At 37.2% G+C, this 20,992-nt stretch overlaps 1 protein-coding gene across 3 annotated transcripts in view; it reads right to left on the minus strand.

Annotated features, from left to right (window-relative positions):
- Positions 1-15,631, minus strand: part of sema4f (sema domain, immunoglobulin domain (Ig), transmembrane domain (TM) and short cytoplasmic domain, (semaphorin) 4F) — a 64,874-nt gene extending 49,243 nt beyond the window's left edge. For all 3 annotated transcript variants that reach the window (XM_058783565.1, XM_058783564.1, XM_058783566.1), the window contains exon 1: positions 14,946-15,631. In XM_058783565.1, the coding sequence (XP_058639548.1) occupies positions 14,946-15,033 (88 nt within the window). In that variant the 5' untranslated portion in view covers positions 15,034-15,631. The remainder of the gene's footprint in view (positions 1-14,945) is intronic.
- Between the last annotated feature and the right edge of the window lie 5,361 nt (positions 15,632-20,992).

Consider the following 20,992-nt stretch of genomic DNA (forward strand, 5'->3'; position numbering starts at 1 on the left):
CTGTCACTGTGGAGAATGAATAGATGCTCTTTCAGTGTAGCAACCCCCCCCCCACCCACCCACACACACACACACACACACACACACCTCATTCAACAGCAAAATAGCAGGGAATAAATTTATCAGCAGTGCACTGACTTTCCCAGTTAGTGTCCTTGGACAAAACAATAGCACACATGAAACAGCACAAACATAGCTGAGATAAACGCATTAACCATGGACCAACATCTGACCTCTCTCTCCTTTTCTGTCTCTCTCTCTTCTTCTATCAGGCCTCTTTCAGTATATCTTGAATTTCACCTTCAAATGCCATTGCCGTACTTTGTGTGTGTGTGTGTCATAAAGGCAGGATGTGATGAATAAACTCTTCAGGGCTATTATATTATTTTGTCTACACTCTCAGAACTAAAGGTACAAAAGCTGTCATTGGGGCGGTACCTTTTCAAAAGGTATATGTTTGTACCTAAAGGGTCCATTTTGGTACCTTAAAGGTACATATTAATACTTAAAGTGTACATATTTGAACCTAATAGGTACAAAAGTGTACCTTTTTAAAAGGTACCACCCCAGTGACAGCTTTTGCACCTTTATTTCTGAGAGTGTAGGACACACACCCTTTAAACACTAAGAAATATTTATGCACATCACACATACAGGTAGACAGGCTTCATATGATCAAAAAGCTGGTTTTCATATGGTCTTTCAACATTAATACTGAAAGTGAAAACACTTTCATGCGCATTCATGCGTCATCATGGAAAACCTGTGTAGGGAGGCCGGGGATAGTTGACATACTTTTCACTCCAGTAAATATTTCTTAGTGTAAGTTTATTTTTGACAGTAAATTTCTGCATAGACACAGACATTTAAGTACAAATAGTTATTTAAAATAAAGTAAACATTTCTGTTTTTATTCAAGACAAAAGATGCAGTTTATTGTGTAACAAGTGTCAACCTTTTTTCTCACTCTATATGGCATCAATTGTCACAAAACCTGCAATTAAATTGCCTATTGTCAATGAAAAGTTAAGTAGTAAAACAATTATGAAGCACAATGAACAGAAATTTTTAAAAGTATCATACAAAGATATAAAACCATTATATTATCATTATATTATCATAAATATTATCAACTAAAAGAATATAATTATTTATATATTATAAATAGTGCGGTCAAACGATTAATCGCAATTAATCGCATTCAAAATAAAAGTTTGTTTACATAATATATGTGTGTATACTGTGTATATTTACATTTAGTCATTTAGCAGATGCTTTTATCCAAAGCGACTTACAAATGAGGACAATAGAAGCAATCAAAATCAATATATATATGAAAATGAAAAGTATCAATGTATACTCTTTCTCTGAGTTTCCTGCACCCAGATATTTCTGTTCATTTGCCACAAAAAAAGTTCTGCATCATTTCGTGTCATCCGGTATGACTTTGGACATTTTCAGGGATTTTGTTAAAACAGTTTTTTCTTTTCTTTTCTTTTCTTTTTTTTTATTTTGTATCCCCAGTCAGATTGACACAGGGGTGGCAACAAAATCAAGTTTGGTTGTGAAATTATGGGTGTTGAATTTTTTGGTCAAAGGGAATGCCACACCCCTTTGTTCAATGCACATATGTGTCCAAAAGCAGACTTATGACTCAAAATGTTACTATAGTTACGGATATATAGATATATTGCAGCAGTCTCATTCGACATCCTCCCCTATTTGAAAGTTGTGTGGCATTAAGTATTCTTCTACAAATGAAACAATTCTTTTTAAACTTGTTTGTTCCTTTTCAAACATGTGGGTCAGACGTAAACAAACGAAACATTAATTTTTCAAGCAAACAAGCTGTGCCATATTTTAGAGGCTAAAGCCTATTTATAACACACAAACAAACAAGCACAGAAACAAATCTCAGCTGACTGTCGTCAGGCATGGTTGCCTGGTACCTCTGGACATGAGCTCCTATGTCTTATACTGAGAGCCCTCAAGACTAATGAGAGAGAGAGAATGATGTAAAACACAGCCGCCTGTGTACACTATCACAGCCTTTGAAACTGTACATGTAAAACAAACACAATTGTCTGCATTCAGTCATTTGGAGCAGCTCAAGGCCAAACACTATATATGGTCAAAACTCTATAGGAAAAAAACATGCTTTAGTGACTAAAATAAAAGGACCCTATTTAAAATGTTTGACTAAATGTCATAACAGAAGATACAGTCCAAATTTTACCTGGTTTATTTCAGACTTTCCTTGCTGTACATCTTCAGAGTGCCATCATCACTCACTGTTTATAGAGCAACGCTGAGCTTTACACATGCTTCTAGACACTAACGTTATATCTGTAAGCTGATCTCCTATATATTTATAAATTGATGTGATCGACCTCTGTCTCTTGTGTGCATATGGTGTGTTCTGGTTACACTCCATTAGCATGTGGTTTAATATTTATTGAACGAATGTTACTTTGTGTCAGTTAATGTCTTAGAATTGCGAAGAGGTCATTGAGGAGAGTCACTTACTTTATTAATATTATACAAATATTTTAGACTTCAGTTCAACTCAGAGACTCCTAAATATTCAAATATTTTACAAGGAGTACTGCATTGATAGAGGACAACATTTTGAATACAGTAAATTTGTTTGTTTGCTCTGATGCTATATAATAGGTGAAAAACAATATGTGAAAATACTTGTATGCCCCAATTCACAGAATTCATAAAACTGTTGATGAAAAGTACTGAGATGATGACACTTCATCTCATTGACAGCATGGCTGACACAGTACATCCTGATTTTATTCGTACTATAGTCATTCAAACTTTATTTAACGGTCACAAAATGCTCTTCAAATGTAGTAACTACTCAGTATGCAATTATTCGCCAAAATGATATCTAAAGCAACTTCCTGTTGTAAAAAGAACACGCTGAATGCATTTCCTGTCATCAAAAGGCAGGAGGAGATTGACTGTGAGAGAAAGAGCGAGTTGAATATAACTTATCTCCTGTGAATAAATGCTTTCAAATTCTTGATGCATTTAAATATCTTTATTGATGATTTTACTGGATTTACAAACTATAAATTACAGACTCCCCAAGCTGTTACACAAATTTAATGCTCGCTCAATGACTAACCAGTGAGCACAGAGCGTCTGACCAAAAACTGAACCAGTGAAGCGCCATGCTAGTTTACCTCAACGAGACAAACACAGGCTGGAGGAAATGTGTAACACGTGGTTTATGGAGAGTCATTCAAGGTTCAGTGACATAACAGACAAGCTATTGTAAAAACAAACCAACGTTCTGTGGTGTATTCGTTTCCTCTCCCCTCCCATCCAAACTGATAGAGTGACTAAAATCAAAATTACCCTCACCCACAACCTTTCGAAAGAATGTAAAAGTATTAACTGTCACTTTTGATCAATTTTCTAAATAAAAGTGTTAAAAAATTTTACTGGCCCCAAACTTTTGAATGGTAGTGTAGTACTCAGTAAAAACAGTAAAACTAAATTAATACATTAATTAAGGTAGATGAAAAATAAATATACAAATAAATATTTTTCCTCAAATTCTCATAAATTAAATGCAGTAAAAATACTACCAACCTTAAATATTGTATTTTGATATTTTTCACATTTACAGTAATTCACATTAATGAGAATAAGATGGTTTTGCATTACAGTAAAGATCATTTTTATTTTATTTAACAGCGTCACAATGCAGAAATACGTAATGATCATATAAATTGGCATACTTTTTTTTCAGCAAAATTTTGAATTTGGGGTGAAACGTTTTTCACAGGTTTTGTGGTATTCACATGAAAGAAATGATCATTTTTTTGGGCAAAGATTGTGTGTTTCACACTGAGACAGACCTCTCTAAAGCAATCCTATTAGTGGCTAATACACAAAACCGAACCTCACACCGTAAAAGCCTTATCTGGTGACACTCTCTTTCCTCTCCGTTACACTTTTCTGCCTTATCCCTCCATTCTATTCTTTAACTCCAGTCACTCTCATCATATCACAAAGCTTTTTGAGCTTGGTTAATATTTTCCCTCAGTAAAGTCAAAGTATGAGATCAAAGGCTGTGTCCGCTTTTAGAGTTCCATCCTCTTTCTATACTTCTCTTGATCGTGCCCGACTCAGAAACCCTTTTACGTTGCAAAAACACAACACTTGAATTACCATAATGGAACAAGGCAATAATGATTTTCTACCATGCTGCTTTTACCAAAACCAGAGGAGCAGCCGCACATGCACCAGAGGGAGGAGAGATAAACAGAGAAAGCAGGAAACACACACACTCTGCTTCCTGCAACACTCTTTCCTTGCCCCGCTTGGCTTCATTCCAAATCATTTCAATTTGTGAAAGAATCTCTCCAGAGAGACATGCATCAAAATCATTTCTTTGTCTGAGGTATATTTGTGCTCGCTTGAAAGAGATACTTCAACCTTTTAGTTTGATGAGAGAGTGAAGAGAGAGGGGAGGGGGTGGCATCTGTTGCACAGCCAGCCGAAACATATGCAAAAAATCATTTTGCATCTTTTTCCCATTTCCCTTTTATATTACAGCCACCGCACAGAAGCTCATGCTGCGTCTGGACTTCCCAGCATCCACTTCTCCCCATATGGCCATGACAGGGAGACTTTAGTGCTTTTCTTTGCACACTGATCAGATCTCAGGCTCAGGGTCGGAAGGGCTGATCCTAGATCAGCATAAACAGGCAACCTGCAATGAGACCAGTCAGGAAAAACCTCCATTTGACAACTTAACCTTCCTCAGTATTTCACAAGCCATCCTGTTTTAATTACCACCTCCAGTGGCCAATTACAGGCCAGCAATAAAGAAAGGGATGAAAGCAAGAAGGGACCTAACAAGGCATAGGTTTTACATCCTCCACCTTCACCTCCACAGAACAATCAGTGATTTCCATTAGTCAGGCCTTTTCTGATTGAAACGGGGAGGGTGTCGTGTTTGTGTGTATGTGTGTGTGCATGCATGTAGGGAGAACTCCAGTCTTCCTTTGTTCTCTCAAGGCTGCATCCTGCCATTAAGGGTTTGAATGGGTTTCCTTGCTGGCACAGTCATGCTTGGAGCAGACCCTGAAAACAATACAACCAACCAACCACAAACAAGCAGAACGAGAGAAAGAACCAATGATAAAGCAAGTGCGAGAAAGAGAGAGAGATAGTTGAAACTTAAATTAAGTTACGTTCAATTAAATTTACCTGGAAATTTACAATTTCAAAATAAAATGTCAATCCCTCAGTATAAAGGCCAAAAACAATAACAATAAAGATATAGTTCTAAAAATTGTTCTCATTATTAAAGAATAGAAGAGTCCACACCGCAGCTATAATGATAAAGGCACAGAGAAACAATATCATTGGAATCACTTTCAGGGCGATTTTTTCCAGCTGATGAACGATAAAAACATTGACAACCAATCAGAATCGATCCTGCTATAACGAGCTTGAGAATTTAAAGCGGCACACGCACGTCTGCTTAGAATAAGCAGATTATATCGTCCACTGGTGTAGACGCTAATATAGTTATCTTTATAGTTATCATTCTTGGTGTGAACAGGCCTTAAGAGTATGGTATTTTTAAAATCCACCAGGCAAAAAAGTCAGATCGACTGATTATCAATATACATTTCCTTAAACTTTTTGTTTTGACTTTATTTTACATAAATCAAAAAAAAAAAAAAACATTATAAAACCCCATAGGAAAGAAACCAGCAGTGAATTAGTCTTATGGGTTTTGACGTCATACCTGCACCACTCTGATGTATCAGCACTAATGTAATGAGGTCACAAGTATATTTATAGCATTTTACAATGGCTTCAAACATGGTTCAGCCAATCATAAAAAAGGACCAAAACTATCTGTTTTATTAAATAAATTGTCTATTATGTATGTATGTATTCTGGTATCACTTCTTCATGAATCCGTCACATTGTATTTAATTGATTGCAGTCTGCAAGGCCTTACATCTTAAAACAGAAAAAAAAATTATCTTACCACATTCAATTCAGACTGCAAACCTGGGTAAAACATTAATTGCCGTAAGAATGTAGATTCAGCAGCAGCATGCGGCACCACTGAAAAAAAGCAGTGCAGGAAGCACTGGCATAATATGCAGTTTGGTCCCATTCAGAGGTGGGTAGTAACGAGTTACATTTACTTCGTTACATTTACTTGAGTAAATTTTTGGGGTAACTAATACTTTTAGAGTATATTTTAAAATGGGTACTTTTACTCTTACTCAAGTACATTTTTAGTGAAAAAAACGGTACTTTTACTTCGTTACTGTTGGCGACGCTCCTCTCGTTACTTTGTTAATGCAATACAAGTTAAAAATCCTTCAATTTATTCCAAACGCGCCGTCTACTTTTTCTGGGCAATGAGCGATGCCCGTTCGCGAATGATTCATCCTTTTGAGTCAGTTCTGTTCGAAGGCTTGATTAAACCAGTTGGCAGACCAGTGAATCGGTTCGTGAATCAGTTTGAATGATTCGTTCAGTTCCCTGCCGCACGCGCTGAGTCGTCTGAAACGGTTCTCACTCAGAGTTGTAACATCAGGAGCGCTGAAGACGTGGCTTTGGATCAACAGTCAGTTGAAAGCAAATTTGCAAAGGCTATGATTTGCTAGCTATGAAGATCTTTAATAGATGAACACCGCGTGTGCTGTCTATGGTTCCACAGGTATAGATTCGATTACAATACACAATACCACTATGACATTACCAGTTTGTTGTACATGTACCTTACACATTAAGTACAATGTATAATTTATTCATTAAATAAGCTGTCACAGAGTATGAAAAACACCCACCAAACCCATGTTAGTTACAGGAGGAATGCCTTGCCTAGACACAATTAATATTGATATTTTCACAATAGTTATGCTTGCAGAAATAAAGGCTACATTTGTTTACATTTTGCAGAACAGACGGAAGAATTGCATTTGTTTCGTTATGTTCAGATGTTCTGTAGCGGTCATGTGAGGAGTTTTCACTCTTCTCCGTGTCAGAGGTTATATACATTTATAATACACAATTAAACTTTAAAATATAATTTAATTTAACTCAGTGATGCAAATCAGAATTTGTATCAGCTGTTACTCCAGTTTTCAGAGTCATATGATCCTTCAGAAATCATTCAAATATATTGATTTATTACCAGTGTTGTTGAAAAAAACAAAAACAAGAAACACAGCATATGCTGGTTAGGTATGTTTTGAAGCTGGGATGCTAGTTTATGCTGGTCATGTGCTGGTCTTGAGCAGGTTGGACCAGCTTAGGACCAGCACATGACCAGCTTAAATCAGCTCAAACCAGCATCCCATGCTTCAAAACATACCATACCAGCATATGCTGTTTTTTTCAACAGGGAAGAGTTTTGCTGCTTAATATTTTTTGGAACCTGTGACATTTTGTCCAGGGTTCTTTTATGAATAGAAAGCTAAAAAAGAACAGCATTGATAATAAATCAGGCTGAAATAAATTGCATTAAAAAAAAAAACATTAAAAGTATTTTGAACAGCAGTGTGTGTGTGTGTGTGTGTGTGTGTGTATATATATATACTGTATGTGTGTGTGTGTGTGTATATGTATGTATGTATATAAAAATGTATCTAAATATCTATATATCTAAATAAAAATAGACTATATTCAGTATATGATCCAAAGTAACTAGTAACTAACTACTTGAGTAGCTTTTTTATCCGACACTTTTTTACTCTTATTCAAGTAACTATTCAGACTATTACTTTTACTTTTACTTGAGTAAATATTTCTTCAAGTACTTTTACTTTTACTTGAGTACAGTTTTTGGGTACTCTACCCACCTCTGGTCCCATTTTATATTGTGTCCATAATACCTGTGTACTTACATAGTAACTAGATGTGTACGTAGTATGTAACCACAGTGTAAGTACACATTGGTACATAGTATCTACAGCTCGAAAGTTTGTGTAACTACATATATGTAACAACGCTCTGAATGGTGTGTGTAAGTACAAATGTGTAACAGGACTAACAGCACTTTTTTGGGTAACACTTTATTTTAAGGTGTCCATAATACAGAGCAATTACCTAGTTACGTACTTAGTAGTAGCCGTTGTACTTACATGAAACAAAATGTACTTACCATGTAAGTAATTTACGGAACAGCCTGTACTTACAGTTTGTAATTATGTACATGTAATAGGCAGATACTGTTACACATATGTAACAGACCCGAGTCTGTTACACAGCTACTTATGTAACCAAAAGATTGTTACATATGTGTTGCAGACTTTATACAACGTAATTATAAATGTAAGTACACAGACATAAGCCACTTAAAATAAAGTGTATCAAGATTATACTTAAGTGTACTTCATGTGTATCTATACTGTACACCTTATCCAGCTGCACCGTAGTTTGATTTAACCCACCAGTACATAGCTTAAATACATGTAATACCTTTCTAATTACATTAAAGTTACAGAATATTACACAGGCATAAGCTACTTAAAATAAAGTGTATCAAGATTGTACTTAAGTGTACAAGTAGCTGTGTAACAGACTCGGCCTTTTACATATGTGTAACAGTAGCTGCCTATTACATCTACATAATTACAAACTGTAAGTACAGGCTGTTCCATAACTTAGTTACATGGTAAGTACATTTTGTTTCATGTTAGTACAACGGCTACTACTAAGTACTTACTACTAAGTACTTAATTACAGTGGAGCACCAACTCCACAAACTCGAGATCCAACTCCTCCCACTTTACATATCCCTAAACCTACCCGTTTCCACCCCTTGGATCAAATTGTTCCAATTACTTTTATACATACTGTTGTTACAAAATGTAGTTATATAATTCCTGTTACACGAATACTTAGTGAAGTGGAAAAAAGTGTTGTTACTAATGTCCTGTTACACATTTGTACTTACACATACCATTCTGAGGGTTGTTGTGTGTAGTTACAGAAATATTACAGCTGTAGATACAATGTACCAATGTGAACTTACACTGTGATTACATACTACGTACACATCTAGTTACTATGTAAGTACACAGGTATTAGGGACACATAAAGTGGGACCTGCAGTTCTACCTACTTGCCCTAGTGATAGCACACTTCTCTCCAACACAGTGCATGAATTGAAGTATGATTCCTGTCTATAGTAGAAATGGTAGGAACGAAGACGGCGAAGTCTAATGGGTTTTTAAAAATCACTTTCCCTTCGAATAGTGAGTGCATGACTAAAGAAAGAATGGTGGTAAAAAAGTAATGGTATGCCAGAGAGTGCATCAAACAAACTAAAAGCAACGGCCAACATTCAGAACTAACTCAATAATATCTAAGAACAGATCAATGCACACATATTCCTTGAACTGTGTCATCATGCCCCATCTTTCTTTCAGATCAATACTTTCCAATCAGTGCAGAGCTCAGCAGCTCTAGACTCCGTCCCCTGCCGCTGACCCACAGCACCTCCATCAATCATGATGGCTTATCACATATTCATGAGCTGAGTCAGTCACTGGCCAATGAGAGTAGGTAATTAAATGTGTTTCCTCTGAGAGATATACACTACTATTCAAAAGTTCAGTAAGGGGTCAGTAAGAGTTTTTTTATTATTATTATTTATTTAATCAAGCAAGGATCCATTAAATTGATTAAATGTGTCAGTATAGACATTTAGAATGATTTCTAACTGTTTTCAACATTGATAGTGTTCTTGAGCACCGAATTACTATATATGAATGATTTCTGAAGGACCAAATGACACTGAACACTGGAATAATAGCTGAAAATCACACACAAATCAATTTGATTTTAAAACATTAAAACAGAAAACTTATTTTAAATTGTAACATTTCACAATATTTTATATATTCTGTTTTTGCTGTATTTTTCAGCTTGGGTGAGCATAAAAGGCTTTAAAAAAAAAAGTACAGTACAGATCCCTAAGTTTTGAATGGCATGTTTTAAGTGCTAGTTATTGTCTGCAAAGACTATAACAGCAGACCGCCACACACAGAAACTTACTACACTTTTGTACCAGACAGATCCAGGCTGAGGAAAACAGATAGACACTCATTAAAATAAGCACATGAAACATTTAATGAGACACAGAGAGCTGTTTCCTACCACCCTGCAGTGTGAGTTTTATTGAGGGTGCAGCAGTCTTTACTCAGCTCTTCTAGCAAGGGTTGCCACAGTAGGGACCGTCACACCTCCCCCAGAGGGAGCACACACAGAGTGTGTGTATATGTCACACTTCACCAAAGAAACAGGTCATTACATCTCCAGGTGTGGCACACAGAAGCGCAAAGGTCTGCTAATATAAACACCCAGTAGCTGCATTATTGCATTGCCTTTGGCTGCTGAAATCAGTTTCTCTGGAACAGTTTAAACAACTATAATATAAGCTATAAAGAATTAAGTAATAATGTCACCTGTGCTGCATCATAATACAGAACAGATAAATAACCTCAAAAGATGGTGACTGTGATTTTGCCAAGCAGGACATGCTCTTCTAATTGATTGATACAAGGACCAACAAGGACTTATATTCAGTACCATGTCCTACTTGGCAAAATCCTGGTAAGCTTGAAGGAGTCTGTGAGCACTGAACACATACCGATGAGTCAGGACACTGCATTACTGTCCATTCGTTCTACTGGGGACAGTTGTCTGGGTGTGTGTGCCAGAAAACAGAGGGCGACAGAAACATCTGTCTTTGTAATTCTGATATATCAGGACATAGGATCTACTCTGAGCCTCTTGCAACACAAAACACTTTTGTACCAGAAAGTTAATCTGATTGTTAAGCTTGAGCACTAATGGATTGGAAGTACTATATGATGGCGTGAGTCTTATGGGTGTGAGCCTTTGTGTAGGATGTGTGTGTCATACATTTTAGTAAAAGGTGCTGGAGCTATGACGATAATGAGCAAACAGTGTATTTATAAGCAAAAATGAGCATTCAATAGCTTTCACTGTCATAATTATATTTGTTTAAATATGCATTCAGAAGTTATTTAGCTCGCATTAGCATTACTGTACTTTGTGTACTTTAAGTAGCGACACCAGAATTAGATGCTGCGCTAATTTAACGAAGACCAGCATGGTCATCTCTGAGAGTTATATGTAAATTACATATTAATTTAGATTTATGAGTTGCTTTACCAGTCCAACAAAAAAGAAGCAACTTTGGCATCACTGCTCAGAATGTTTTCAAATCTTTCAAGCTTGTATATTTATGCTCATTCTGTTTTTGTCAGTCTTTCTGTCATCTGGCCTCAGACCTTTTCTGCTTCTTTGGCCTTACAGGTACAGATTCTCCCATTGTCTCCACTGGTAAAGCATGATAGTAAGTGTGTTCCGCTGTCTAAAACATATTTCTTTAAGGGGTCATGACATGAGAAATCAAATTTGCCACATAGCTTAAAACATGCTCGTCATTATAAACAAATCCTTTATTTAACTAAGCACTAAAAACAGCTTGTTTGAATATTGTGGGATTTGTGAAATCACACGGGCAAATACATTTGCATATGACTGCCATCGTCACATCATCGCACCAAAGGCCCTGCTCGTTGGCAGTTTGCAAGGCAGTGTAATGGAGAGTTTGCAAAGAAACTTCCGTTGAAAGATGAAGCAGCCAACTGACAACAGCTGTATCGCAAAGCAGAAGCAAATAACTTCATAATGCTTTGTCTGTAAATGACAGTTTTATACAAACTACTGAATGTACCTTTAACTGAAAAGGCCAGACTATGAATGCTATAACACTACTAAACATGAATATAAAGTAAGCAAAAGATCAAAATCTAAAAAATGTGAAAATTCTAATTTCAAGCAGTGAGATTCCGAATAAAGTCATGTTTTTATATAATGAAACACTAAAAACTAGAATGATTTATAGCTGGAAAATCTGGATAAGTTTCTAAGAAGAGATGTGCAAAACACAAAACACAGGCACGCATCAAATGTGCCTTCAAACCATTTTACCATTATTACAAACTACACCAGGTCAAACAAACAGATGGCGAACATAGACTGACATGCCATACTGGCTCTCTCAGTGATTTATCCTCCCTGTCTGAGAGTCAGTTGGGACGAGGTTGTGGATTTGTGTTGTCTTGGCTGAAATTGTCAGTCTGGGTTGTTTGGTAATCTGTCTGACCATTAATCATTTCATAAAGTCATTTTGTAACATGGATTTCATAAACTGAGAAGAAACTGGGAGTAAAAGTGTAAGAAAAAGACAAGAAAGCTTAAGTAAAGGTCATATTCCTAAACAGACTAGACAACCTATTCACAAAAGCAGCGTGACCTCTGACATTTGACTCAAGCTGTCTGCCACGCTGGTCTTACCCTCAAACGCCTGGAAGGACCTTCATTAGACCTTGGGTACTGTTAGCCTGCTTTGCTGTTTTTATTATATTACATTTACATGAATATCCCCTCGAAAAAAGATAATCTAATCAACACTGCACTTTGAAGTGTTTCTAAAGACATGAAATTAAATCAGAGGAATTCCCAAGAGAGCCCCTTCTCAGGCAACTATAAAACATTAACATCGGCAAAACAGATCATGAACAGGATCATATCAACTGTGCACCTTGTGTCACAGAAAATATTTGGTTTATCTATGCAGGACTGAGCAAAAGGTCAAGAATTTAGCAAAATGCTGGACACAAAAACTGCACTATACATCCTCCCATTACAAATTCTTAACACAAAGTTAAATTGTTATACCATGCAAATTAATACAGCTCTCATCAGTCTGCTTACGTTAGCTATGACATTTAACACAGAAAGCCCATTGCCTCTTTGTTAGGAATGCAGCACAAAACGTCTGTGAGGTTTTCTACTGATGCACAGGAGACCATATAACACTGTAGGAGTGAGCTGTGAGAAGAATGCAAAAGTCATGACCATGTGTAGGTGGAAGTGAAATATCCAAAACCAAGGCACAAGATTCACCTTATTAAACCTGTCTACTTTTGCATTCCTTTATTTATTACTGCTGTTTCTCCACGTTTCCTACTGCATTCCATTTTATATTTCAAACTACTTTGTTCTGATGTTTGTTTTGAGACTCTTTGAGACATGTAGCCAACATGCATATGCTCATTCCACATCGCCAAACAACCAGCCCTGAACTTTAAAATGGAAATCCTGAATTCTACAAAACTGTCCGTCATTGTCTAAAGCTTGTTTCCAAAACAGCAGATTTTGATTCAGTCACGCTTCACAATGCCACATTAATGTGTGAAATGGTGACCATTGTGTTTCAGCTCCTAATCATTTTCATGTGAGCAGTCTTAGAAACAACACTATTCGAGACTACCCATATGAGCCAAGAACTTCTCTTCAAACACTCAGGCAGTGAAGCCAGACGCACATGGACTGCACTGGAGTATAACACATTTTGAAAAACACAGAAATAAAGTATTATTATTATGGCCTTCCATATCACCCTCTCTACAGCAGCCAAACAAATAAAAGACTGCAGTCTGCTAACATAAAAATGTTCTCATTGCTGGTCACACAGTATAATACATTTCATACAGCAGTGCTTTTATTGCATTGGTCAAAAGACGTTCCTGATATTTAGTATAACATCACCTGGCTTTCCTGTTTTCACATCATTCCTTACCAGAGTGTTGTGATGTGAGGATATTTAGTACAACAGCACAACTGTAAGTGTATGAAACCCTTCGTACATAGAACACTTAAATGACATTGATCTGGCAAAAATAACTTTGGACAGAATATGCTTAATGCAAAAAAGCACTTCCACAGCGGTACTGAGAGTTTAAAATGTGCCAGTGAGTGGACAACGGTATCCAAACAGTGCACAGGTGAGGAGGGATGATCAAGGTGCTGAAGTGTTTTTAAGTACATTTTCTTCTGTCCTTCCTTCGGAGTGGCATTTCACATAATTTCAGCACCAGCATGCCTATGGAAAGCACAAATCACTGTCTATGCATTATGCAGTTTGCCCCAAACTGTCAACTGCTGTTTCACGGTAGTCTACATATAAATGTGCAACTCTGACTACCTGCGCGTGGAGCAAACTATACTGCTGAGAAAGCGAGAGATTCTCTGCTAAATAAGGTGAACACGAGTGTAAACACATCATTCACATTTACAAATCCAGAAAAAACAAAGTGGAAGGAAACATGACTGCCCCCAGGAATGTTGACACACACACACACACACACACACACACAAATCTATATACACATGTATTTCTCCTATATATGACATTTTATTAAATGTTTTCTTGACAAATATAGGTACATACTAATTGCTGTAATATATAATGTATTCACTGAGTAAACTGCATATCTCGTATATAATGTATGTAGGCAGTACACCTGCTAATGTCATAGCTATATTTATTGCAATACATGTGTGGTAGGCTACTTCAGCATACTGTATAGTGTTATTATTGTCTGGTTGGCTGCACACGGTAGCAAGTATCTATCTATCTATCTATCTATCTATCATACGTGAATCATAAAGCCTATAGGACTCGTCGAAGGAAAAGTACATAGAAACACTAAAGATAATGTTTATGATTACACAAAACACCAAACAAACAAAACAAAAAAATACAGAATCGACAACTTCCACGAACCAAACTATTCCTGTCACGTGTTTTAATCCTATGGCGATTAGAAAGTGTGCGCGCACAGGTTGTCACCTGCCTCCCGCCTATAGACTTTTCGCTGTTTCGAAAAATGCAAAAGTTCACAGACCAAAAGTGTCAGTTTATTAACACTTTATTACTTATTTGACGTTTTAAAACAGATTTTATTTGAGTAACGCTACTCTGTGTTTCAAACATTTCAGTGAGAGATGTCATTCTAATAGGCTAGCTATCATTTTTTATTTATCATTTGAGCCGGACTCACCTCCATAGCTGTTGGCAGTCGCGCTCCTGGACGGGATCGTTGAACACAGCAACACACTTACAACAAACAGACCGGTAACTGACTTCATGTTCCGACAACCCCAACCGCTCTTCTACAAGTTCGGAGACAGTCCTTTATTTCCAGTCTCAGCTCCAGGTCATTATAGCAAAAATGTTGTAGATTTGGCCACGCAGATTTTAAGGGGATCAAATAGTTAAGATATGAAATATCGATGCTTATTTATACTAAATTAATTTAAAGTCAGCATATTCTTGTATTTGACAATAGAACAGAAATTCAGAACGTCCTCTTTGAGTCTCGAAATATTCTCCAGCGCAATTCAGCGCATCCCACAATATGGGTAGAAACCAAATCTGCTTGCTTCCGAGCAAATGTTAAACTTTCCCGAAGTTGAATACAATGTGTAATACATTCGCTGTCAGAAGCTTAAAGCAGAAGACGCGCTTGCAGCCTGCCGTTTAAATCCTTCAGCCCAAACTGAACACAAATTCAATTGTCCCGTTTGACCATCCGATATTCCTGTCCGAGTAAATGATATCTGAATATGTCCAATGTGAGATTTCAAAAACATGCACAACAGAAAGCCAAATGTACAAGCCCAAGAAAGAAAACCTAAAGCGTGAATTCGCTTTCCAGCCGCCTGAATAATCTCTAATAGGCAACAGAGGCTTCAGTCAAGTCCTAGTGTGCCCCGCCCCGTTTCCTACGTCACAACAACAGGTAAAGCGTGTTGAGTTCAAAGGAATCGGAAGGAATTTCTCGTTTCTGGTTCCGATTCGAATTCCTTTTAACCATTCTAGTTACAGTAATGATTATTTCAGTACTTTGAGGCAAAAATACTCCGAAAAGACAGATTGCATGTGTAGGCTACTGCCCTCAGCAGTCTGTTGTCAAATGATGATTTCAGATTTCAACAACTATAACAAATCGGAAATAGGCTACATGCAATTAATGCATGCATGTAATTAAACAATTGTTACTAACTATATACTTAATAGCAATGTGAAATAAACAAAAAGTGATTCATTATTTTTTATTAGCCCACTGATTCACTGAAAAGAAAATATTTTGTTTGGGAATCGGATTAGCCGGCTAAAACAGAACCACCCGATCAATATCATATATTACCAAACTCAGTCAGCAGGCCTGCTAATGACAGGCTAATGATGATTGTAAAATCAATTTTCCAGATTTTATGCTATTCAAATATTTGGAAATTAAAATATAAAATATGTCCCAGTTAGTGATATGGCTGAGGAGCTGTCATAGCTATATTTCTATTATTTATGATTAATAAGTCGTTGTTGCGACGGCAACGTGTTTGAAGCATGAGAAGGGCATAGAGGGAGTGCTTTGATAAATCCACTCTTATTCCCGACAAAAGCACGGGGGAGGGCGGATTTGCGCAGGCCGCGACCCGCTGTCCATCTGCCTCCCTGTAATCCGCGCAAGAACAACGACATCTGAGGGCTTCAGCACTCTCTGGATTTCACGGGGCAGCAGGACAAAAGCCAGCGAATCTGAGAGGCGGCGAGCGGTCAAAGGTGACGGAGGAACAAGTTGCGGACTAAACAGATAAAGTTTTGTTGAGCAACATCCAGGTTCTTCACCTAATTCTTGATTGCTCAAATCAGACTCGTTGACTGCTGTTTGAACGATTATTTAGGTTATTATGTGCAAGTGTTTGCAGTTTAATCATTGACACTCCTCCGGACGCCCCCCTCTGGACAGGTGAGAATCCTGTTTTACAGGATGGGTAGGCTACTTTTATCTTTTTATTTCTAGAATTAAAGGGAACGTTTTGGGAATATTGCTTTAATTGGTCAGTCATTTAAAATGTCTTATGTGTTTGCTTTCCATCCTGTTTCTCTTCTTTTTTTATGTTTTGAACTGAAAAAAGCTGGGTTGTGCTGTCTTCCAGGTAGTGACTTTTTTTTTTTTTGGTGGCAAAACAGTACAACAAATATAAGGAAATATTAGCAATTTGGATTGTGATAATTTTAATAATAAAAAAATATTGAAAACTGCTCAAAAGATACATTTTTAAAAAAACTTTTTGACACCCTCATGTAAACTAACTTTCATTCCCTCAGTAAACAATGGGTATATTTTATTGCCACTAGTGTAAATAACCAAGCTATAATGAATTACTCTGCCTATATTATGTTGTTAAACTCTCAACTAGCTGGACACGAGTTCTACTCAACCTTACTGAACTCCAGAAAACTCTTTTATGGACCAAACAAAAGGACAGAAGCAGGCATAGGTGAATTCCTGGAGGCCCGAGTGTGCTGTGTGCTTTTAATAACTGTTCCCATATCAGCTTCCCATGCCTTTATTATCACGGACTACAACATGCAGCAACTGATCTCTGATCAGATTCTAAAGTCTTTTATAGAAAGGTCATTTATAGAAAGACCAATCAGCTATGGCATGTTGAAAAGACCTTAAAGGGATTGTCATGGAACTTATCTGGTGGAGGACATTATTATTCTTCCCCTGAGCTGAGCGAGTAACACACAGTGTGGGGCCTGAACCCTTGAAGTGAGGTCTCGCTGTCCCCTGAGCATAAAGAAAGAAGCATTGCGGTTTACACAGAGACCCCTACAGAGACCTCTGATTGGGATATTTCCAAAGGGTCACATCCACAGTGTAATATCTTAATGGGGTGAAGTGGAAGAATTCTATGTGTGTGAAAGGAGATAAATTTAAAAACATATGGGAGTATATCTATCACTGTCAATGCATGTGTGCAGAGGCGAGATTGAAACTAGAGTTTGTTACATAAAATCAGACTGCATGAATTGCTTGGTCATTAATTAAATGGAAATCGGTTATCAAGCTCTTTAATTATGTGTATGTGTGTGTATCTGCTAGTGCCCATCAGTCCCAGGCTGAAAGATGACCTTGCAGGACAACATAAACAGACACAGCTCTGGACAAACACTATTACAATTGGATTAAATCTTTGTCTGGACAGTCACAGCCATATACAAACCCTCATTAATTAGATGTGTGCATGTGTCTCTGAGTTAAAAATGTTGGACTACCATATAATGTATTAGTGCACTGAGGTCAGTGACAACACAGTGCAGCAAATGTTAATGAGGATACCAATTCACAGTTCAGAAATATAAATGAGAATAAAAATAGGAATGAGTGCATATTGGTCTTCCAAAATAGAGCTCCAAGAATTTGGGTTCCATACAAGTTAAGCTCCGTTGACAGCACTTGTGGCATAATGCTGACTACAACAATTAATTTTTACACCAAATATTTAAATTTTTTCCTCTTTTTCCTCTTTTTTTTTTTTTTTAAAGAAAGAAGTAGAAGAAAAATTGCTCACAGTGATGCACTTACAATGGAAGACACAAGGTGTATACTATTGTATATGCATGCTACTATGGTTTAGTGTGAAAAAATGACTTATTGGCTTTTTATTGTGTGAAGTTATATCCAGTTTTACGCAAAATTTCAAGCTTAACATTTCTTCTTTTAAATCCTTTTTTTTTTTTTTTTTTTTGTAATAAACATTATGCCATTAATGCTGGTAATTAGGTATAACTTTCAATTGAACCCTGAACATTTTCTAATTCTATAAAGCAGAGTGCTTTGTGACCAAAAGCTGTACAAGATGACCTTGGCAGGCACAAGGTTCAAATCAAACTGACTTATTGTATGAACATGGAAAGAAATGTGCAAAACTACTGCATATAATAATATCGGAATATCAGCAGCTGTGGAAAGAAAAGCACAACACAGGAAATCATCAAAACACAAATGAATGTGTCCACAACCAGATGCACCCAATACAAGACTTTTTAATGCACAGATATGGGCACACGTTTTCAGAACTGAATATTTTTCCATTTCCATCAGTATGTGTGTATTCCAGTACATTGGCCACCTCTACCCCTCCCCCCAGCCCTTACCTCTCACCTCCAATAACTCCTCACCTTCTTTTGCCTCATTACTCCAGCACTGTTCATTGACTGACTGAGGAAGCATGTTGAGTCATCAGCAGCAGAACTGCAGGTCATTAAGCGGTCCTGCCATTCACCTCTTGGTCTTCTCCACCTGTGTAATAACAGTATTACTCAGTCCTTCACCTCAGGCAACTGGACCAGCAGGACACAGGTGATGTGATACCGTCTCTAGTGTTATCTCTTCACTATCTCTGGTCCACATCTCTAAATGGCCAATCTGGTTTGCGGCCCCTGAGTAGATAGACATGTCAGATGACTTCTAGCTCTGTGCTGGTGCTTGGTGAGGGGGATGGTGTGGGTGTTACATGTATGTTTCCCATCCCCCATCTTTGACAAGAAAAGGAATCTCTAAGAATGTCAAGAGGAGATTCCATGTCATCTTATTACATGCAAACAAAGAATAAGGGAGTAAAAATTTGATAATAATATTTTTATTTTAAAACATTTGTTTAAGATATAACTGTAACTTTGCAACTAAATGAAAAAAAATACACCATCATGGAATGTTCTCTGTTTACATCATAATGGCTTGGCTTCCGCAAATGGCAGAAGTTGAAGTCTTGATTTGGTGAAAAAGACTGCGATAAATTTTTTTTTTAATAAATCACTTAGATCTATTTTAGACAAAAAAAAAAAAAACTCTGCAGAACAAACTGTTATGTGTTTCCAAGCAACGCACATGGCAGTATTTCATTTATGAATGAATCAGTGTTTTAAAGGAATCAGCTGAATGAATCATTCATAAAGACAGTGGCTGCATCTGAATATGCATAGGCCTATTTCCCTATATAGTAGGCAAAAAACAGTATGTGAAAGGAGTAGTATGTTCAAATTCACAGTCAGAGCTGCTGATGGCTGAACTTAACCTGTTTCATAATCAAAGATATTTACACAGTTACTGAAAAGAACTGAATCGACAGTAACCTGGCTGAATATTCTTTGTAGAGCTGCTTTACAGCAGAATTTGTCTCATATTTGTTAGAATCACTGATTTTGTTATTTTCCTGTTTATTAATGTAAAGTTGTTTTGAAACAAACTGCATTGTATAAAAAGCTATATAAACAAACGTGAATTGACCTTGAATGTAAACCTTTTTAAAGGTTGCAAAGTAATTACTTATTTAAAAGAAGTACCTATCAAAAAGTATGTGATTTTGAACACAGCCCTTTAATTGTTTTGAAGACCTGAGAACAGTTGTATTATTGAGAATACAATAAGTATTCCCTTCACTGCATATTTTTTTATGACATGAACTGATATCTGTGACCTTATCATAATACTGGCAGTAAATTTCGAACCACTCTATATTTAACCCATAATGAATACTTCAACAGTCAAAGACAATCGGAAAAGAGAGATTGAGCAATTGCCAATAAAGAAAAAAATCAAAGATTCCACCATCTCCAGAGAGGATCTCGACGGTGCTATTGCTAACAGTATCAAGCTAGCACTTAAAGAGCAGCAAAGTACTTTGGATTCGGTTGTGGCCTCGACAGTAAGAGATGCGGTAGACTCTGTACTGACCCCAGCATTGCGCGAACTGCGTGCGGAAATTCAAGCGACCAACAATTCTGTTAAAGAGCTAAGAGCGGAGCTTGAGGGACTAGCTAGCGTGGCGAAGCAGACACGTGACCGGGTTGATTCCATTCAAGCAGCTGCACGTGAGGATAGGAGGACAGTCACAAACTTAAGAAATCAGCTGGAGCAACTCACTGAGAAGATGACGGACAATGAAGATAGAAGCAGGAGAAATAACGTGCGACTGGTGGGGTTGCCGGAGGGGGCGGAGGGTTCCAATGCAGCTGGCTTCCTCAGAGCTAATCTTTCCAAGTGGATCCCTTCACTGAAAAGCCGTGACATCGAGATTGACCGTGTGTATGACAGAAGGAAAAACTCTCTGTGAAAGGCCATGTACTCTCATCTTCCGTGTACTAAGACGGCATGACAGATCAGCGATCCTGAATGGTGCTCGGCAGGCATATCCGGTGAAATATACGCAGGACAATGTCGTCACGCTACTATTTTCTCCTGACTTTAGT

The sequence above is a fragment of the Onychostoma macrolepis genome, chromosome 07 (assembly GCF_012432095.1).
Source record: "Onychostoma macrolepis isolate SWU-2019 chromosome 07, ASM1243209v1, whole genome shotgun sequence".
NCBI lineage: Eukaryota > Metazoa > Chordata > Actinopteri > Cypriniformes > Cyprinidae > Onychostoma > Onychostoma macrolepis.